The following is a 17,690-nucleotide window of genomic DNA, read 5'->3' on the forward strand; positions in this document are numbered from 1 at the left end:
AAAAAAGTTGTTAGGTGGACAGATAAATACAATACACAGAACATGTAGGATGTTGGAAAATAACAATGTCTTTTCTGTTAACCAAATGCTTTTTAATATTCGCTATTACTTTAATGCAAGTGAGCAAGCGCACCGTTGTTTGTTGCTTAGTGACGTGTGTGTTCAAGTAAGCCAGAAATGCGCAGATTCTCACGAGTTGCATATTTGCGCTAAATCCGCGCAGATTTGGCTACACGAACTTCCCCAGCAAAGCGAGTAAACGTAGAAACACGCCAAATTGGCTCGTGATTTGACAGCGTTACCCACCAAAGTTAATTTTTACCCGCATTTGGCGGATTGGTGGGTGTTAATTTCAATCCCTGAATGTTGCACTCCTGTTTGTCATTGTGCACGAAACTTCACGCCAATAAATCATCAGAAATATTGCTGACTTGTGTGCATCTCAAGCGCCCTCTTTACGCTCGTCCTAATGCCTGTTAGTTGTCCGTGGATTTGCCTATATTTGGTTGGAAAATGGAAACGTCTTTAGACATGGAAAATCGATTTTACAATCAATTCAATGAACACTTATGTCTCAAAAATCGAACAGGATTTTTTCACAAAAGTGACAGCCCTAGTATGAATTTCTCCCATCTAGCGGTGAAATTGTATTTTGCATTGAAACGAATAGTGCTCTTTAGCGCCGCACTTTTACAAATGCGTGTTGCAACTACGGTAGCCGTTATGTGCCAAGAAGCGATGACAACATGTCTTCCAATCGCACTTCATCGAGTTTAACTACATGTTCTACTGTTATGCTGCCTATAAAATGAATAAGCAATGAAAAAAAGCTTGTAATTCAGGCCGTAACTTTGACTTACCTGTCGAGAAGAAAGCAGACAACTAAAGTCTTTCTCCTTCATTAGCTCTTTCCACCTAAGCAATCCCGATATTTACCCTCGTTTTTTTTTTATTCGCCGGTCACGTTTCCTTTTTTAATTTTAGTTTTTTGCTTTTTTGGTGACGAGGATTCCTTCTCCTGTGGCTCGGCATAAGTATGACCCTGCATAATAAAGTACCGTGCAGCCTTTCACATTTGCCGGGACAGTGAGTGCCTCTCAGTCACGTGACGCTGGCTCTGAACGAAAACGCATTGTGGAAACGCATTGAGGTAGGCTAGTGCTTTTTGTCCCTCTCTATTATAGTTTTTCAAAATGGCGGAACGACTTGGAAGCCTCCATGGACTTACCCGTCCCATGTAAATAAAGATGAGAAATTCTTCGCTTATGAGGATAAGTCAGATCATTGGCAATTTTACACCAATGAGGACATATTTATGGATAAAGACATTGATTTTAGCTAATAAAATACTTAAAAAAACTACACAGTGTACCTTTTAACCCCATAACCAGTCCTACACTGTAAAAAAATATTTTCATGATTTGTTATCACAACTTTTTATCTTTTTTCAAATCAACTTCGATAACTAATGTGTGAAGATAACATGAGTTTCTGTTTATTAAACCATTCTTCCTCATTGTATTAACTCAAATTTTGAATTACAACGAACTCAAAATTTTAAGGCCACAAGGTAACTTGCTTTTTAAAGTTAAACCAACATTTTTTTACAGTGTATGCATATTTTATTTTACTTTACTTTTATTATTTGATTCTAGTTAAATAAATTTTTATTTTTTTATTTTTTTATTCTAGTTTATTTTATTTTATTTAAAATGTAAAATTTAAATTGAATTTGATCCTCTTTTATTCTATTTATAAATTAATTTAAATTGTATTACTCCTATTCTATTCTATTCTATTCTATTCTATTCTATTCTATTCTATTCTATTCTATTCTATTCTATTCTATTCTATCTATGTTTGGGGGAAATCCAGTTCTGGAAATGTGATTATCCGAGTAATGTCGGACCCACCTCGGGAATGACAGGAAGGCATTCGGGATCTTCCACTATGAGAACTGTACATTCTGGTTGTAAGTCTTTTTAACTCTCAGAAATTGCTTCCAAGCTCAGGCTCTCGATGAGGGTCAGGCTTTTGAAGATGAATGGATGGTGTGTTGTATTGATTTTTTCCACCCCATATTGCTTCCTTAATCCTGGTTAAGCATTAGGAGATTTAAGCACAGACCTGCTATGTCAAAAGGTTTCTGAACCAGGATCTTGTTAACCATGTCTGTCCTTTGGGCCCGAATGACCTTTCAGCGCTGGTCCACTGAACACGACGCACACGTTTATCAGTGTATCTCTCACCTGCTTTATTTGAAACCTTTGAGGGTTTAACATAAGACATGTTTTGTTGTTATTGTTAGGATTTAAATAAGGTTGCGGCTGCTGGTGGTCACAACTGAAAATCTATTATTGCGTTAGATGCCAGGCGTCCTGGACTCGGGGATCGATACTGCTTTGTCGACAGATTCGAGCCCCTGCTGTGCTCGGCTGAAGATGAATTAGATTTTTCTATAAAAACGCGAGCTTGGTTCTGCCATTGAGCTTATCGCAGCCGTGTGGGATGCTTTACTCTTCACCTGTGCTATTTCATCCAGTTATTACTGCTGCATTTTCCCATTCTCTATCTGTCCGCATCGGTTATCTATAGGGCACATTTCTAATTCCAAATGGTTATGATGTGTATTAAAGTTTACGGATTAAAGATTAAGCTTTATATAGTCCCAAATCCACATGCATTTCCAGGAATCCCTTCAACTGTCCTTTCCTTTATCATTTATACTCCACACCAATGCACTATTCAGACTATATGATTTAAGCACAGCACACTTCCAGTCAAATGTCTGGATACTAACTCTTTATTTATTATTGCTGTTTGTCATGTTAAATAATAAATAAATGAATAACCTAAAACTATAATGAATTTGATTAATATACACGTGTATATCTGGCTGTTTCCTTGCTGTAATTTAAAATCTTTCAGTGTGTTTTGCGAAGGGCAAACGTCCTATTTTATGTCCCACTTTGTCACTGATATTTACATCCCTGCATTGCGGTGCCAAACTTGTGAAATGATGCATTGTTAGAAGATGCTTAGCAATAGCAACAGACAGCTAATAATAATCAATGCTTTGAACAGTCACGGAAATGGATGTAGCCTAATTGTACTTCTGTGTATATACACAGTTATTTCAGTGTTTGAGTGGAAAAATGTTAAATGGTGACAGAAAACAAGACCTCTTTCATTCTCACAGTATAAACTTGATAGTAGAGTCTGCGATTATACAGGTAAAACTCAAAAAATTTTAATATGGTGCAAAAAAGTTAATTTTTTCCAAGAATTCAACTTAAAAGGTGAAACTAATATATTATATAGACTCATTACATGCTAAGTGAGATATTTCAAGCCTTTATTTTGACCTTTTCACAATATTCTAATTTTAAATTTGGGGTTTTCATAAGCTGTAAGCCATAATCATCAAAACTATAACAAATAAAGGCTTGAAATATCTCACTTTGCATGTAATGAGTCTATATAATATATTAGTTTCACCTTTTAAGTTGAATTACTGAAATAAATGAGCTTTTGCACGGTATTCACATTTTTCGAGTTTCACATAAAATGAGGTTGTGCAATGCATTTTTTTAATTAATTATGTAATCAGCAATACTTAGTTGCATAAACTGCTAAGACTAGTTTTACAAGTTAGTCATCCAATAATATGATACCGAACAGTAAGACTGGTTACCCCCCTAACTAACTACTAGTTGATCATCATCATACTAGTTCTTATAACGCAGTTTTAACATAAAGCCTCTGTTTATGCAACTGGCCCCTACGTTTGTCCAATCACTGACACGGCAAATATGCAAATATGAAGTTTAACCCAGGGTTTAGGAATGTTCAATGTTCAACGTCAACATATGAATAAAGTATGAGAAGTGTGAAATGTGATTCGTTTACCCGCGGTTTAGAGTTAACCAGGGTTAACTATAACTAGCGGCTCTATATATGTGACCCTGGACCACAAAATGGGTAAATTTTTTGAAATTGAGATTTATAATCTGAAAGTTGAATGAATAATAGCTGTATGGTTTGTTAGGATATAACAATATTTGGCCGAGATACAACTATTAAAAATCTGGAATCTGAGGATGCAAAAAAAAATCTAAACATTGAGAAAATCTCCTTTAAAGTTGTGCATTTATGTTCACGATTGTGCTGCATTCACTCACAAAAATATATGTTCTATATATTTACGGTAGGACATTTACTAAATATCTTCATGGAACATGATCTTAATATCCTCATGATTTTTAGCATAAAAGAAAAATCGATAATTTTGACCCATATAATGTATAGTTGGCTATTGCCACAGATATACCCGTGCGGCTCCAGACTGGTTCACATATATATAAATAAACTAAATTAATAACTTTTTAAAAACAAAAATGAAACATCACTGAACTTACTTTTGTCATGATTCTGCCATCATGTCTTTGTTTTTCCTGGTCTTGTGGCAGGATCATGGCAGACCCATGTTTTGTGTACAAGCGCATGGCCAATTGTTTGGGCCATGTGCTTGTGTTGTCTCGTCATCCAGCCCCGCCCTCCTTGTTCTCCTCGTTTAGTCATTATTGCTTTACCTGTGTCACCTGTTTTGTCATCATTAAGTCTCCCTATTTAATCCCCTTGTGTTTGCTGTCCTGTGTCGGTTCATTGTTAATCTTACCTGTGAGTACCTTGTAAAAGTCTTGTTATTGTGAGTGTTATTTAGAAGTAGTGTTTGTTTGTGAAGTCTTAGTGTTGTCTTGTCAATCTACGATTCCTTGTCCAGTCTGTGTTTTGCCCCCTCGTGGGTTTTGTTTTCCCCTGTTTTTCTGTTTTATTAAACATTGTGTGAGATCATACTGTCTGCGTTTGGGTTCATCCTTCCACATCACACATCATTCTGGAAACAAACTTTGTTGCATTATTTTCCTGTTACCTCTGTAAAGCAATACACAAAAATCTGTATTGTAAAAAGCGGCGCTATATAAATAAAGGTGACTTGACTTGACTAGCCTCAAGAAGTGTGTTCACACGTGTGTGTGTGTCGTGTGTGTGTGTGTTCCAGGTGGTGATGAAGATCCTCAAGCATTACCAGGAGGAAGGGCAGGGCAGTGAGGTGGTGCAGGGGGTGTTGCTGGGGCTGGTGGTGGAGGACCGGCTCGAGATCACAAACTGCTTCCCGTTCCCTCAACACAACGAGGACGACGCGGACTTTGATGAAGGTGAGGGAATAAAGCTGCGCTTCACTATTCAGACAGGATTTATTTCTAAATGACATTTGAGTTACAATTATTACAGGAAGACATCTGCCATCAGTATTGTTGCTTAAAATAGAATTTAATTAATGGATCAAATTTAGCATCATATTGGTTCTTCCGCACCGGGTAGTTATAGGAACTCAGTAGAGATCGACCGATAATCGGTTTCACCGATATTTTTACAGATAATTTAGCATTTTCCCATAATCGGGTATCGGTTTTGTAATATCAGATTCACCGGTAAATGGCTCTACAGAAATAAACCAATGAATTAATATTGGTTCTGTATATCGGTTAGCGGGCACATAAACACGCAAATAATTGATATCGGTAATAAAAAATAAATATCGGTCGATCTCTAGTACTCCTGAGAACTTAATTTTTACATATCGTCAAAGGAGACTCACCAATATATATCATATCGCCCACCAATAATCATGTTAAATTAGCGTGATTGATATAATATATATAATAAAAATTTGTATTATTAAAGCAATAAGCCCCTTGAAGCTGGATGTAGAACAGCTAAGGGGCGTTGTTAGGCACGACGCGGAGCGCTAACCCCCTTAGCTGTTCTACATCCACTGTAAAACACGGCTTCAAGGGGCTTATTGCTTTTATGAAATGGTTACTCCATAAAAATATTCATTTTAATATTTATTTTATTCATAAAATAAACACCAGCAACAAAAAATATAACGTTATAACACATTTATTCCTCCGCCAAGCAATGTAGTTCTAAAGAGGTTGCTGAGCAACACATGCAGCAACAAAGAATCACAAACGGCAGTTGCGCAGTAACACTGATGTAGTAATAGAGACATTTCTTGCTTCTAAATAAAAACAGAAAAATGCCTAAAAGCTGCTGTGTGACAAAGTGTACAGCAAACAAGCTAAGAAACCCAGAAATACGTTTTTATAAGCCGTCGACCCCAAAAAACGAGTGTTTAAAGACATAAAAGTGGATCAGGCAGTTGAGACAGAGCGTAACGTGTCTCATTACTCTGAGAACTAGCGTACGCCCGCTGGAGGAGAACGTCATCGGCAACACAGGATCGCTTATCTTACAGAAATATAATATATAAAACTGACATTTGGATATTTGACTCGCCAGTGACCAAATGTTTAACTCACTGCACACGCAACTGTGTTTCTAGTGCATACTGAGTGTCAGGATCCCACAATTTACTCATTCGTTCCAACTTTTATGTCCTTAAACACTCGTTTTTTGGGGTCGACAGCTTATAAAAACTTATTTCTGGGTTTCTTAGCTTGTTTGCTGTACACCTCGTCACACAGCAGCTTTTAGGCTTTTCTGTCTTTAGTTAGAAGCAAGAAATGACCAGGAGGCAGCCTCTCGCAATGCAGAGTCAATGGAGACGGTTGGATTGTTTTCCCCCCCGGTGTGGGCGTGGTCTTCAGATTATGACGCGTTGCTCTCTAGCCGTTTCTCAATGTCAAGGAAGGATCCTCGGAAGCCGGAATTTCGAGGATGCTACGTCATCGACATCCGTCGAAGGACTGTTCCAATGTCGAGGATCCTCAGAATTTCAACCAAGGGCGGAGTCCTTCGTTCGGAAAATATCCCATATACAGGAAAGGGTGCATAAGTGTAGACTTCGCGCTCTTCGCGCTATCAAATCGCCCACAATCCTATGCGCGCAGCTTTGCTATCTTGTTTTAAAAAACAAAACAAAATGTCGGATGTTAGCGGAGTCAAAGCAATAACGGGGCAATATGCTTTTAAATGCAAGTAGGCTATATTTACGTTACCATACATTTGTTATAACCGTCATATAAGTAAAGTTTAACGTTTAAATGCCAGTACAAATTACTACCGTATTGATATTACAAATTATACAAATTACGTTATGGCTAACCTGTCATTTTAACAATTGTTAGCTTGTTTGCCTTCACCGGCATTTCACATATTTTACCATTGCATGTGTTTTAACAGCTAGAATGTTGCTATGGACGCAGTTCTGTTCACTCAGGCAATACAATCATTTTTAAATCAATAAACTCCTTTTTAAATCAATATTTTGTCTCAAATTATTGATTTATTATAATTGATTTATTTTGTTAGGTAGGCAGCCATGTAATAAGCGGGATAATGTATAGCGAGCCAGTTTTTACAGCGAATACAACCCTTTTAGGTTTATTCAAGACCCCTCCGCTTCGCGTGGGGTTCGCGGGGTTTCACTGACGGACGCAATGACGTGCACTTGCTAGAATGTTCTATTTACGTGTTCTCTCGAATCCTAAAGAGGATCCTCGCCTAGCCTCTGAAGGAAATGACTGCCAAGGAAGTATCCTTGACATTGAGAAACACCTCCGGTCTCTATGCGCTCACAGGTGTGTGTTTGTTGAGTCATTTACAACAGCTTCGAACGCGACTCAACTAATCAGAATCAAGGACCAGAACTATCCGTTTTATAATATAATTTTTGCCATAATCGATCCCTAATGTAAACTGTGTGTTTACATGGCTTTTTAAAAATGGCGGGTGCTGGTGTTTCACAAATGCGGTCAAAAATGATGCCTAAATTGTGCTAGTTTGAGCTAATTTAGTTCCTCCAAAAGGTGTTCCTGTAACTAAAATCATTCCTAGTCCCTGCGATGCGAACACAGCAGAAAGCGGGTACTTCTGACTATGAAAATGTTTCTCCGGTGCGAAAGCCCGTATTGTGTCATAGTAATACTCATCAGAACTGATGCCTCAGTTGACTTTCTCAGAAATAAAATGAATATATTTTGGGCTCCCTGAAGAAATATTGAAATAATCATTATAAGCAGCTTTGGGGAGAAAGCCAATGATTTAGTGGCATGGGTGTTGAGATGTGGTACATTAAGTCCTGATGGAGTGCAGATACTCAAATAAGAGTCCTGGGAATACTATTAATGCGTTCACTGCTAGATAGTGATCCTGTTATTCCAGTTCAATGTAGATCGTTCTGCCTTAAATTGTGTCTGATAAGACTGTCAACAACTTTCTGATTTTATAAGCAGCCATTTGGTTAGAAATACACCTTTTGCACTTTTCTTGCTCTCGTTCCTTTTCATTCATTGCATTTCTCAGTTTGCATAAACACAAAGTAGGCAGATGAAAAACTAGATGTACAAACCATCATAACAAGATTTGATGTGTTTGTAGCCCCGTATTTTTATCTGCTAATCTGTCATTGCATTATTGTCCGATTGACCCTTCGCAGGGAGCTTGATTGACAGGTGATCTGACCAATCATACTTCGCCATCCGCCATTTTGTCCGACAAAGCAGTCAGGAGAGTTAACTTAGTAGATTAACGTTGGAGGATTTGAGCTTGAGAAGCGGAGTGTACTGACGTCTCTCCGCGGTTAAAATGACATTCCTTCTGATGTTCATTCATGTTTATTTGATGCTATAAATGAACTAGAAGGAAGAGATGATCGGTTCACGAGCGGCTTTAACTGAGGCGACACAGCGATCTGACACACATTAAAGAGCCACAAAACGCTATTTATTGTTTAAAGGTCCTGTTTTTCCTGTGTTTTTGAAGCTTTGATTTTGTTTACAGTCTGCAATATAACATGTTCATGTTTCGCGTGTAAAAAACTGTGTACCGCTGTTTTCACTGTCCTAAAAATGGGCTGATGACTTCCTTGTTCTATGACGTCCCTCCTTCAGAATTACGTCACGAGTTCTGATTGGGCCAGCGGTTCCTGTGTTGTGATTGGACAGCAGATTAGCGCACGTTGCCCGGAAAGGTCACGCCTCTTACCGTAACGTGTAGACGCATGCGCTCAGTGTTACTGTAAACATGGCCAAACAAAGGTGATTTGACTCCGGGATGAAAATAACAGCGTCTCGACGACATGGCGACACACACACTCTACAAACACAACTCTTCCTCTTCTCTGTAGGAGTGCAACAAGACCACGCCCCCTTTATTGTGCATTCCTGTGGGCGGAGCTTAGTCAAAAAGTGTTCTAGTGATTTCATTAAAGCAGGAAGTAGAGGATGTAGTCCGAACCGGCCGCTCGCTGTCGGCTTTGAAAAGGGACTTCTGTTAAATCAAATATCTCGCTTGGCATTGAACTTTGAGCTTTATCATTTTACAGGTATTATTTATGCTCTAACAGCAACATTACACACTAGCTAAAGTTTAAAAAAAGGGATCACGAAGAACAGGACCTTTACATTTCTTTTAAAAAATTACCAAATTTGAAAGGTGAGACTTTGTTTAATACGTTTAATATCAAAAGTAACCAAAAAGTAACCTGGTCTGTGTCTGTCAGTGTGTTGTCAGTGTCCTCTCTGCTCCGCGTGTGTTTTTCACAGCGTGAGAACATGGTGTGTGTGAGAGCGGCGTAGCTTGTCGGGCATAGCAACAGTAACTAAGGGGGGCGGGTCTTTGCGAACGGTCAATTGTCAGAGAGGACACTGACAACACGCCGACAGACAGGACAGACCAAGTTTCTCAAGTTCAAATCCTCACATGTTAATCCACTAACTCTCCTGACTGCTTTGTCCGACAAAATGGCGGATGGCGAAGTATGATTGGTCAGATCACCTGTCAATCAAGCTCCCTATAGCCACAGTGTTTGAATGTGGGCCGTTTGTATCTGACTGCAGATTTTCAGTTACAAATGGAAGATGATGCTGTTATTCAAATTGGTGTTTACCCAACTATAAATATGATATATTGTTTTTTTTATTGCTGTTTAATGCACGCAAGATCGAAATTAAGCAACATTTATTTCCGTTACACCAGGGAAATTTCACTTGTATCTCTTGGAGTTTCGTCACACATTAAACTCCTCTACAAGCGTGAGCTTTTGTATTTCATCCCCCCGCTGTGTCCGGCCTGCCAGCTTGTCAGTGATCACTAAGGCAGAAAAACGTCACCGTCGATAGTCGCGCTAGTAAACGGCAGAGTAAATTGCGGTGTAATTCAACAGAAACCTGTATCGGAGTAAAGGTTTGGGGCTCGGCTTTTATAGGGCTTCTCCAGAGAGACGGGAGAATGAGAACGGCACAGAGAGAGAGAGAGAGAGAGAGAGAGAGAGTAGTTTGTTGGGTTTTACGGCCTGCGAGATCACAGGTGTTCGCCGGTGAGATGTGTCGTGCGTCATGCGAGGGAGAATGAGGATTATTAAAGGGGTAATGGGCTGTAGAGGCTCTGAAATGGAGGCAGCAAAGGAGCCAAAATTGACTAAGGTGTTGTTTTGTGGGACACCTATAGGGCCGGGTGAGAGGACCATAAACACCGGCATGGGGGAAAAAGATTCTGTTCATACTGTGAGATATCCATGCCGTGATGTAAACATAAAAGTCCAAATTAAAGCAAGAAATTATAGTCAAAACCGTGCCACTGAAAATTAATCTCTTAAAATGACTCCTGCCTTTTTGGTTTGTCAATGAAGTTTAAAATGTGAAAATGTGTTTATTAAAGTATGTTAGTCACTAGAATAAAAATGTGCAATACTGGATGACTATGTGATATATTTATTATTTTAATTTATTATTATTATTATTATTATTAGTAGTAAACTTCTAATAATAAATTATAATAATAACGCATTTTGTAGTTTAATTATTCACTAGAACAAATGCAGTGCTACATGTAATATAAAATATTGTTATTAATAATAATTAGTGCTGTCAAACTGATTAATCACAATTAATATATTATATACATATATTATAGAAACTTTATGTTAGATGTGATGAATCACGATTAATTGATTTGATAGCAATAATAAATAATATTAATACATAATTAATACATAAAATAAATAAATACATTTTTATTAGCATTATTAATACATTATTATTAATACATGATGATAATTTTATAAATAGTAATACGATATATTACGATACGATAATACGATATATTATACATAGCCTACATAACAAAAATGTATTAATTACTGTTTCTTTTTTTATTGTTATCATTATTTATTTTTGTTAAAAACTGTTTATTTTTTAGATCCATAACTATATATATTATCATTAGTGTGAAATAAAATGATTCGCGCTATAATATAATAATTATTATTTAACATTATTATTTTGTTATTATCATTATTATTAATACATTATTATTAATACATGATGATAATTTTATAAATAGTAATACGATATATTACGATACGATAATACGATATATTAATAATACAGTAGCCTACATAACAAAAATTTATTAAGTACTGTTTTTTTAATTACTGTTTTTTAATTACTGTTTTTTTAATTTGATTTATTTTTGTTAAAAACTGTTTATTTTTTAGATCCATAACTATATATATGATCATTAGTGTGAAGTAAAATGATTTGCGCTATAATATAAGATTTTGGTGGATTTAAAAATATATATATTTGAATACTTGCGTGAATGCGTTAGCAGGAAAACCGTGAGCACCTTTAAATCAGCGACTGACTTTAATGTCTTCCGATGCATTTATCAGGAAGAGTCGAGTTCGTACTAATTCTAAATGAGAAGTATTAAGCCTCAAGTGTAGAGCATGGCATCTCCAAGTATACATTAACTCGAGACTGTGACACTGCCTGAGGTGTCCTCGCGCTTCATTTACTCTCTGTGTACACACACACACCGCAATGTGTGTTTGAGTGACCCTCTCGCACCCTTCCCATCACAGCCGCTTCCTCTCTCCGTCTTTAGCCTACAGGACTGTGCCTGACAAATTATGGTGTCTAATGGATATTTAAACACCCTTCATATGCAAAGCGAGGAGCCTTGAACTCTACGGGCTGCAGAAAGGTGTAAATTCACTCTTTAATGAGCAGCCGAGAGTCTTTTGCTTGTTTTTTTTTCCCTGCAAGGCAATTGCTTTATTTATTATAAAGTGAGTTCGAGTCTGCCGCCTTTCTTTACCTCCTCCTCGAGAGTGTTTTTTCCATGGGCATTTTCAATTTGGTCTATTATGAAACCTGCCGGTGACCTGAGATGACTTCCATCACTTCACTCTATTTTTACCGGGTGTTTGACTGCCTCAAACAGAGCCGCAGTCTTTCAGGGGCTTGGATTCAGGCTTATCTGATGGAGGAGTGCAGGTTTGCTGGAACACCTGAAGAGTGCAATACAAACACTCACAGAGTGTTATCTCTTGTCTCTGCAGAGATAAGCTTCGTCTCTGACCTTCCGTTTTCTGAGTCAGAAACGGATCATGAAAAGAACTTTTTGATACAGCTCTGCATGTTTATTAAATCTGTGATGATAATGCATGCTTTTTTTTATTTTTGTACATTCTCGTAAAGTATGTTTGTTTTTAGATTTGCCAATGCACAACATCAGCAACATAATGCAACATCTTCGATCAGGGGTCGGCAACCTTTTTGTCATATGCCATTTTTATGTTTCCGAGTTCATCACCACAACCTTCCCCATAAATATATACATACACATAAATATAAAAATATTAATGGCAAACACTGAAATAGTACAGAAATGTAATTCAGAAACATAACATAGCAACATCTAAATACCCCCCCCCCCTCCCAGTTTGAGCCTAAAGCTGAACGATGTTTTAATGTAACATTATTAATGTTAAATGTCTTATCACAACTTAATATGCATGTAGAAACTAAGTATTGAGACGGGATTCTCGGTTTGTTTGGGAAACTGTTATTTTTGCTATTATGGTGATGATGATATCGCCACAAAAACTCCCAGTGCATTATATTTAAATGCTAGTATTAAATGCATACCAAAAAGGACAGTGATATTTATTTATATATAAACATATACAAATAAATTAAATTAAAGCTTATGATGCATTCAATTTGATCAAAAGTGCCATTTGTAATGTTACAAAAGATATCCATTTTAAAATAAATTGTTCTTTTGAACTTTCTATTCATCACTCTAAAAAATGCTGGGTTAAAAACAACCCAAGTTGGGTTGAAAATGGAAAAGCCCAGTGAATGGGGTATTTTTATTTCAGTGGTTGGGTTAAATATTTGCCCAAGGTGCTGGGCAGTTTAATTTAACCCAACTATATATATATATATTTTTTATTACCACATGGCTGGCTTAAATAAATCATTAGACACATAATAACTAGAGGCAACAATAATAATCAAAAGGTGAACATTTATCAATAAGTAATTTAATAAATGCTTTAATTATAATTCTTTAAACGTATTCATAAATGTTTATTTTCAACATACTTCGGGTTCATTTTAAGCAAGAAATACAGTCATTATTAAACAACAGCTGAGTTAAATAAAACTACCCAGCAGGTTGGGCAAACATTTAACCCAACCACTGATTTGAAACAACCCATTCGCTGAGTATGTCCATTTTCAACCCAACTTGGGTTGTTTTTAACCCAGCACCACAAAAATATTTTTTTCAATAATCATGTTTCTTGAGCAGCATATTAGAACGATTTCTGAACAATTGTTAATATTTTACAATATTACAGTTTTTACTGTATTTTTGATCAAATAAATGCAGCCTTTTTGAGCATAAAAAACTAACAAATCTTACAAATTCCAAACTTTTGAATAGTAGTATATATCCTGTTAATCCAAGATACATCACATACTGTGGATTACCATGATCCATGTCCAAAAAAGAAAAAAAAAGTGTTATGGCACTAAAATAGTCATCTAGTGTCGGGTAAATTAAACAAAAGAAATAGGAATAGTGGTGTTCATTTATTATTTCTAGATAAATTCATCTTGCTCAGAACTTTATACACAAGTTGTAAAGCGTTCCTGCATGTGTACAGTAGCGTCACACTAATGTTCTGGTAATGTGCATGAAATCACCTCAGGGGTTTGTTTCTGTGTACATGCTTTGACAGCCATGATTTGATTTCACGGGCATGATTCTGTAGAAATTTGTAAACGTGAACGGACAACCAAAATGTTGTTGGTAGTGTGTACAAGTGTGTTTACCGCTGGTTGTGTTTGTTTCAATGACTTCAGCGTCCGCTGTTGAAGACACACTTACTGTGTATCAAACTCCTTTCGTTTTCTGCACTGAATCTGTTCTAATCGTAACCGTTTGTCTCAGTTTCAGCCTCTCAATCATGTTTGGTGTACATCTCTAATCTGCATGTCTGTTCTCACTGTGTTTGAGTCTCCAGTCCCAATTTTGTACCTTTTGACAAGGACTTTTTTCTTTCTTTAGTGTGTAATGGTTTTGTTTGAGGATGAAGAAGCTCCAGTTCTTCTCTATATCAGTGTCAGTGTTTCTGAACTCCTGAAACGCCTCCATTGTAGTCTTGAGTTTCTTCCGGGAACGAACACAATATTCCTCCTCATTATAATAATTCATACGCAGAATAAAGGGGCGGGGCCTGGTTGAGTTAGTTAGTAGTGTGTTAAACTGGCGGTTATGGTAAGGGGCGGGACATTTCCCAAACACACTCGAAGCGCTCGACCAACCACAACACACTGCTCCAGCCGACCAATCAGAGCACAGTGTGCTTTTCAGAAGGAGGGGCTTCATAGAGACAGGAAGTAAACAGAGCGTTACTGACAGACGGGAAGAGAGGAGCCGCAACAATGGAGAATATGAGGAGAATAATCAACATTCAAGCAGAAAAACCTGTTCTAGTAGAGCTATAAAAGGGTATAATATAACAGGTATATAATTGTAACAAGGTTAGATGTTATGGGAAGAAGGAGGCGGGAACCGGCGAACATTCAACAACTTTAATAAATAAATAAACAAATACAAAATGAAAGTATAATCTATGTATCGCATAATCTATGTCGCTCATCAGTAATCACGCCACCGGTCTCGCGCCGCTCTCACGTCCCTCGACCTAGTCCTGCTCGCCACAATAATATAAACAGGCCTTCTTTAATATTTAAAAGATTAGAAGTTGCATTTAAAAACAATTCCCCTTCAATATTCTTCCAAACAGCCACTGTAGATGCACAATGCAAAAGTAAAACTCTGTCTAGTTAAGGCGTCTTTTGCACGACTAGCACAAGCAAGAATGATATTTAATTACTGTCATATATGCACCAATATAACAAACAATATACTTTTTTTTTTTAGTATCTAGCTATAATGAGTCTTTGCGTGTTGGTCAGGGTTAATTACATTAACACTTATATATTTAAATGTTTATTGATGTGTTGATCTTTCGTTGTGCTGTGTTTCGCTATAACGAGATGTGACGATGAAGCATTCGGTGCGATCGCTGTTAGCTCAACCCCGTCCCACATGAATGCTATGCGTCTTGTCTTCTCCGTTGGCCTCGATGTGCTGCCATTTTGCACGTTTTCTCTCCTCTTTTACTGCAAGAATGTGTCTAGTACTATTAAGATTTTAGTATTAACCAACATGTGGATCTTCACATTTACAAAATCCCTCTCAATTTCATAGGACCGTATTCCTGTTTTGAACCTAATAATTATTGTCAGCTTTATTTAATAGGCCTGATTGAGGTCAACATGCGTCTCCTAATGGGTTCATCAGCAGAATCGGGTTTGTTTGAGAAGCGAGACATCCAGAAAGCTCAGTTTTGGAGTCCCGTGGTCCGTCTGTGACTGAACACACAGCGCTTTACCTCCGCAGACAGGCTTTTGAGGCACTAAAGTCACGTCTAATGATCTAGAACAAATTCAACTGAGCTTTACACCGAGTCCTAACCAGCCGTGACACAATGCGTAACTAGCATCAGGTAATTTGTCTGTGTGCTGTGTGGTCAGAACATATTGGCCGGTTAGAACAATTTTTTGCATTTTTAATATTTATTTAGATGTTTTTTTTTGCTTGTGTGTGTATAAAAATGGCTTCTGATGTAGTGTGTGTATAATTGCTTTATACTGTACATCGTCATCATTATTATTAATATATAAGTATTTTATAATATACACTAGGCCGGGGTCAGAAAGTTTTTAATTCTTTTTGAAGAAGTCTCTTATTTGCTCACTAAGACTAAGTATGTATTTATTTGATAAAAAAAAATAAAAATAATAATAAACATTTATTATTATTATGAATGTTGAAAACAGTTGTGCTGCTAAGTCCTTGAAAGAGTTTTTCCTCAATAGAAAGCTAAAAACAGCATTTATGTGAAAATATTTTTTTTGTGACCGTATAAAAGTGTTTAGTTTCACTTTTGAATTTTGCTTCACTAGATCCCAATGCATCCTTGCTAAATTAAAGGTGAACTCCGGTGCAAAATGAACCTTTGGTCTAATTACACATTGTTACCTAGTCAACCGTTATCTGAGATTTGTTTTCATGATTATCGAATGTAAATAGTTTTATCTCTAAAAACAGTTTAGCCTATAACGCTAGTATAACGCTAGTATATGGGGCATGGAGTAATGACAAATAAAAATCGCTTGTTAATACCACTAACATGGCTCAAAATATCCCCACACTAACACGGCAGCATAATGAGGGTCCCTTAGAAAAACAGACTCAATCAGTCAATCAACGAAACGCCGATCCAAATGCGCTGAACTGTGTAGAATCTCATATGGTCCAGCGCATTTGGATCGGCGTTTCGTTGATCGACTGATCGAGTCTGTTTTTCAAAGATGGCTTCTGCTTGTATACGTGAAGTTGACTGTATGTATAAAATATCTTCTTATTAAACTGTCTGGACACTGTCAAAGTTCTCAATGCTTCGGTTTGAAGGTAGGGACCCTCATTATGCTGCCGTGTTAGTGTGGGGCTATTTTGAGCCTTGTTAGTGGTATTAACAAGCGATTTGTATTTGTCATTACTCAATGCCCCATATACTAGCGTTATACTAGCGTTATAGGCTAAACTGTTTTTAGAGATAAAACTATTTACATTCGATAATCATGAAAACAAATCTCAGATAACGGTTGACTAGGTAACAATGTGTAATTAGACCAAAGGTTCATTTTGCACCGGAGTTCTCCTTTATAGTATCAATCTTACTGACCCCGAACTTTGTAAACTAGCAGCGTATAGTGAATGTTTTTAAATTATTATGATTATTTATTTTTATTAAGAAAAGCATCTCAAGCACAAGCATCAGATTGTTACACAAGAAAATGGAAGAAAGAAAGCACAAATTAAACAAGCATAATAAATGCTCACATATGAATAAACAAAATCACAGTAACATATACATATAAACAAATAAATAAATAAAAATTAATACAAAAAAGTTTTATCCAGAGCTTGTCTCCTTAAAATAATCTAAAAATGGGCTCCAAGATTTCAAGATTTTTTTTTTTTATTATTTATATAAATATTTATATAATAGTTGTATGAAGCTATGAAGCTTGTGAATAAGAGAATAAGAGAACAGCATTTTTTTTCACCAGAAGGTGGCAGTATGGGACCTATGAAAAATGCCTGTGTGTGTGTGTGTGTGTGTGTGTGTGTGTGTGTGTGTGTGAGAGAGAGAGCTCAGTGACTCCAACTGGGTGGGGGGATTTATCTGATAAATGCATAAATAAAACTGTATGACTTAAAGATTG

The 17,690-nt window shown here is 36.8% G+C and overlaps 2 protein-coding genes across 2 annotated transcripts in view; one reads left to right on the forward strand and one right to left on the reverse strand.

Moving 5' to 3' along the window:
• LOC306986724 (uncharacterized protein) overlaps nucleotides 1-9,588 on the reverse strand; it is a 31,281-nt gene extending 21,693 nt beyond the window's left edge. The window contains exon 1 of the mRNA XM_079590237.1: nucleotides 9,515-9,588. Coding sequence (XP_079446363.1) covers nucleotides 9,515-9,586 — 72 coding nt within the window. The 5' untranslated portion in view covers nucleotides 9,587-9,588. The remainder of the gene's footprint in view (nucleotides 1-9,514) is intronic.
• Nucleotides 1-17,690, forward strand: part of eif3hb (eukaryotic translation initiation factor 3, subunit H, b) — an 82,771-nt gene that overhangs the window by 10,291 nt on the left and 54,790 nt on the right. Inside the window, exon 2 of the mRNA XM_079590234.1 lies at nucleotides 5,063-5,219. Coding sequence (XP_079446360.1) covers nucleotides 5,063-5,219 — 157 coding nt within the window. The remainder of the gene's footprint in view (nucleotides 1-5,062; nucleotides 5,220-17,690) is intronic.

The sequence above is a fragment of the Phoxinus phoxinus genome, assembly GCF_949152265.1.
Source record: "Phoxinus phoxinus genome assembly, chromosome: 19".
Lineage (NCBI taxonomy): Eukaryota > Metazoa > Chordata > Actinopteri > Cypriniformes > Leuciscidae > Phoxinus > Phoxinus phoxinus.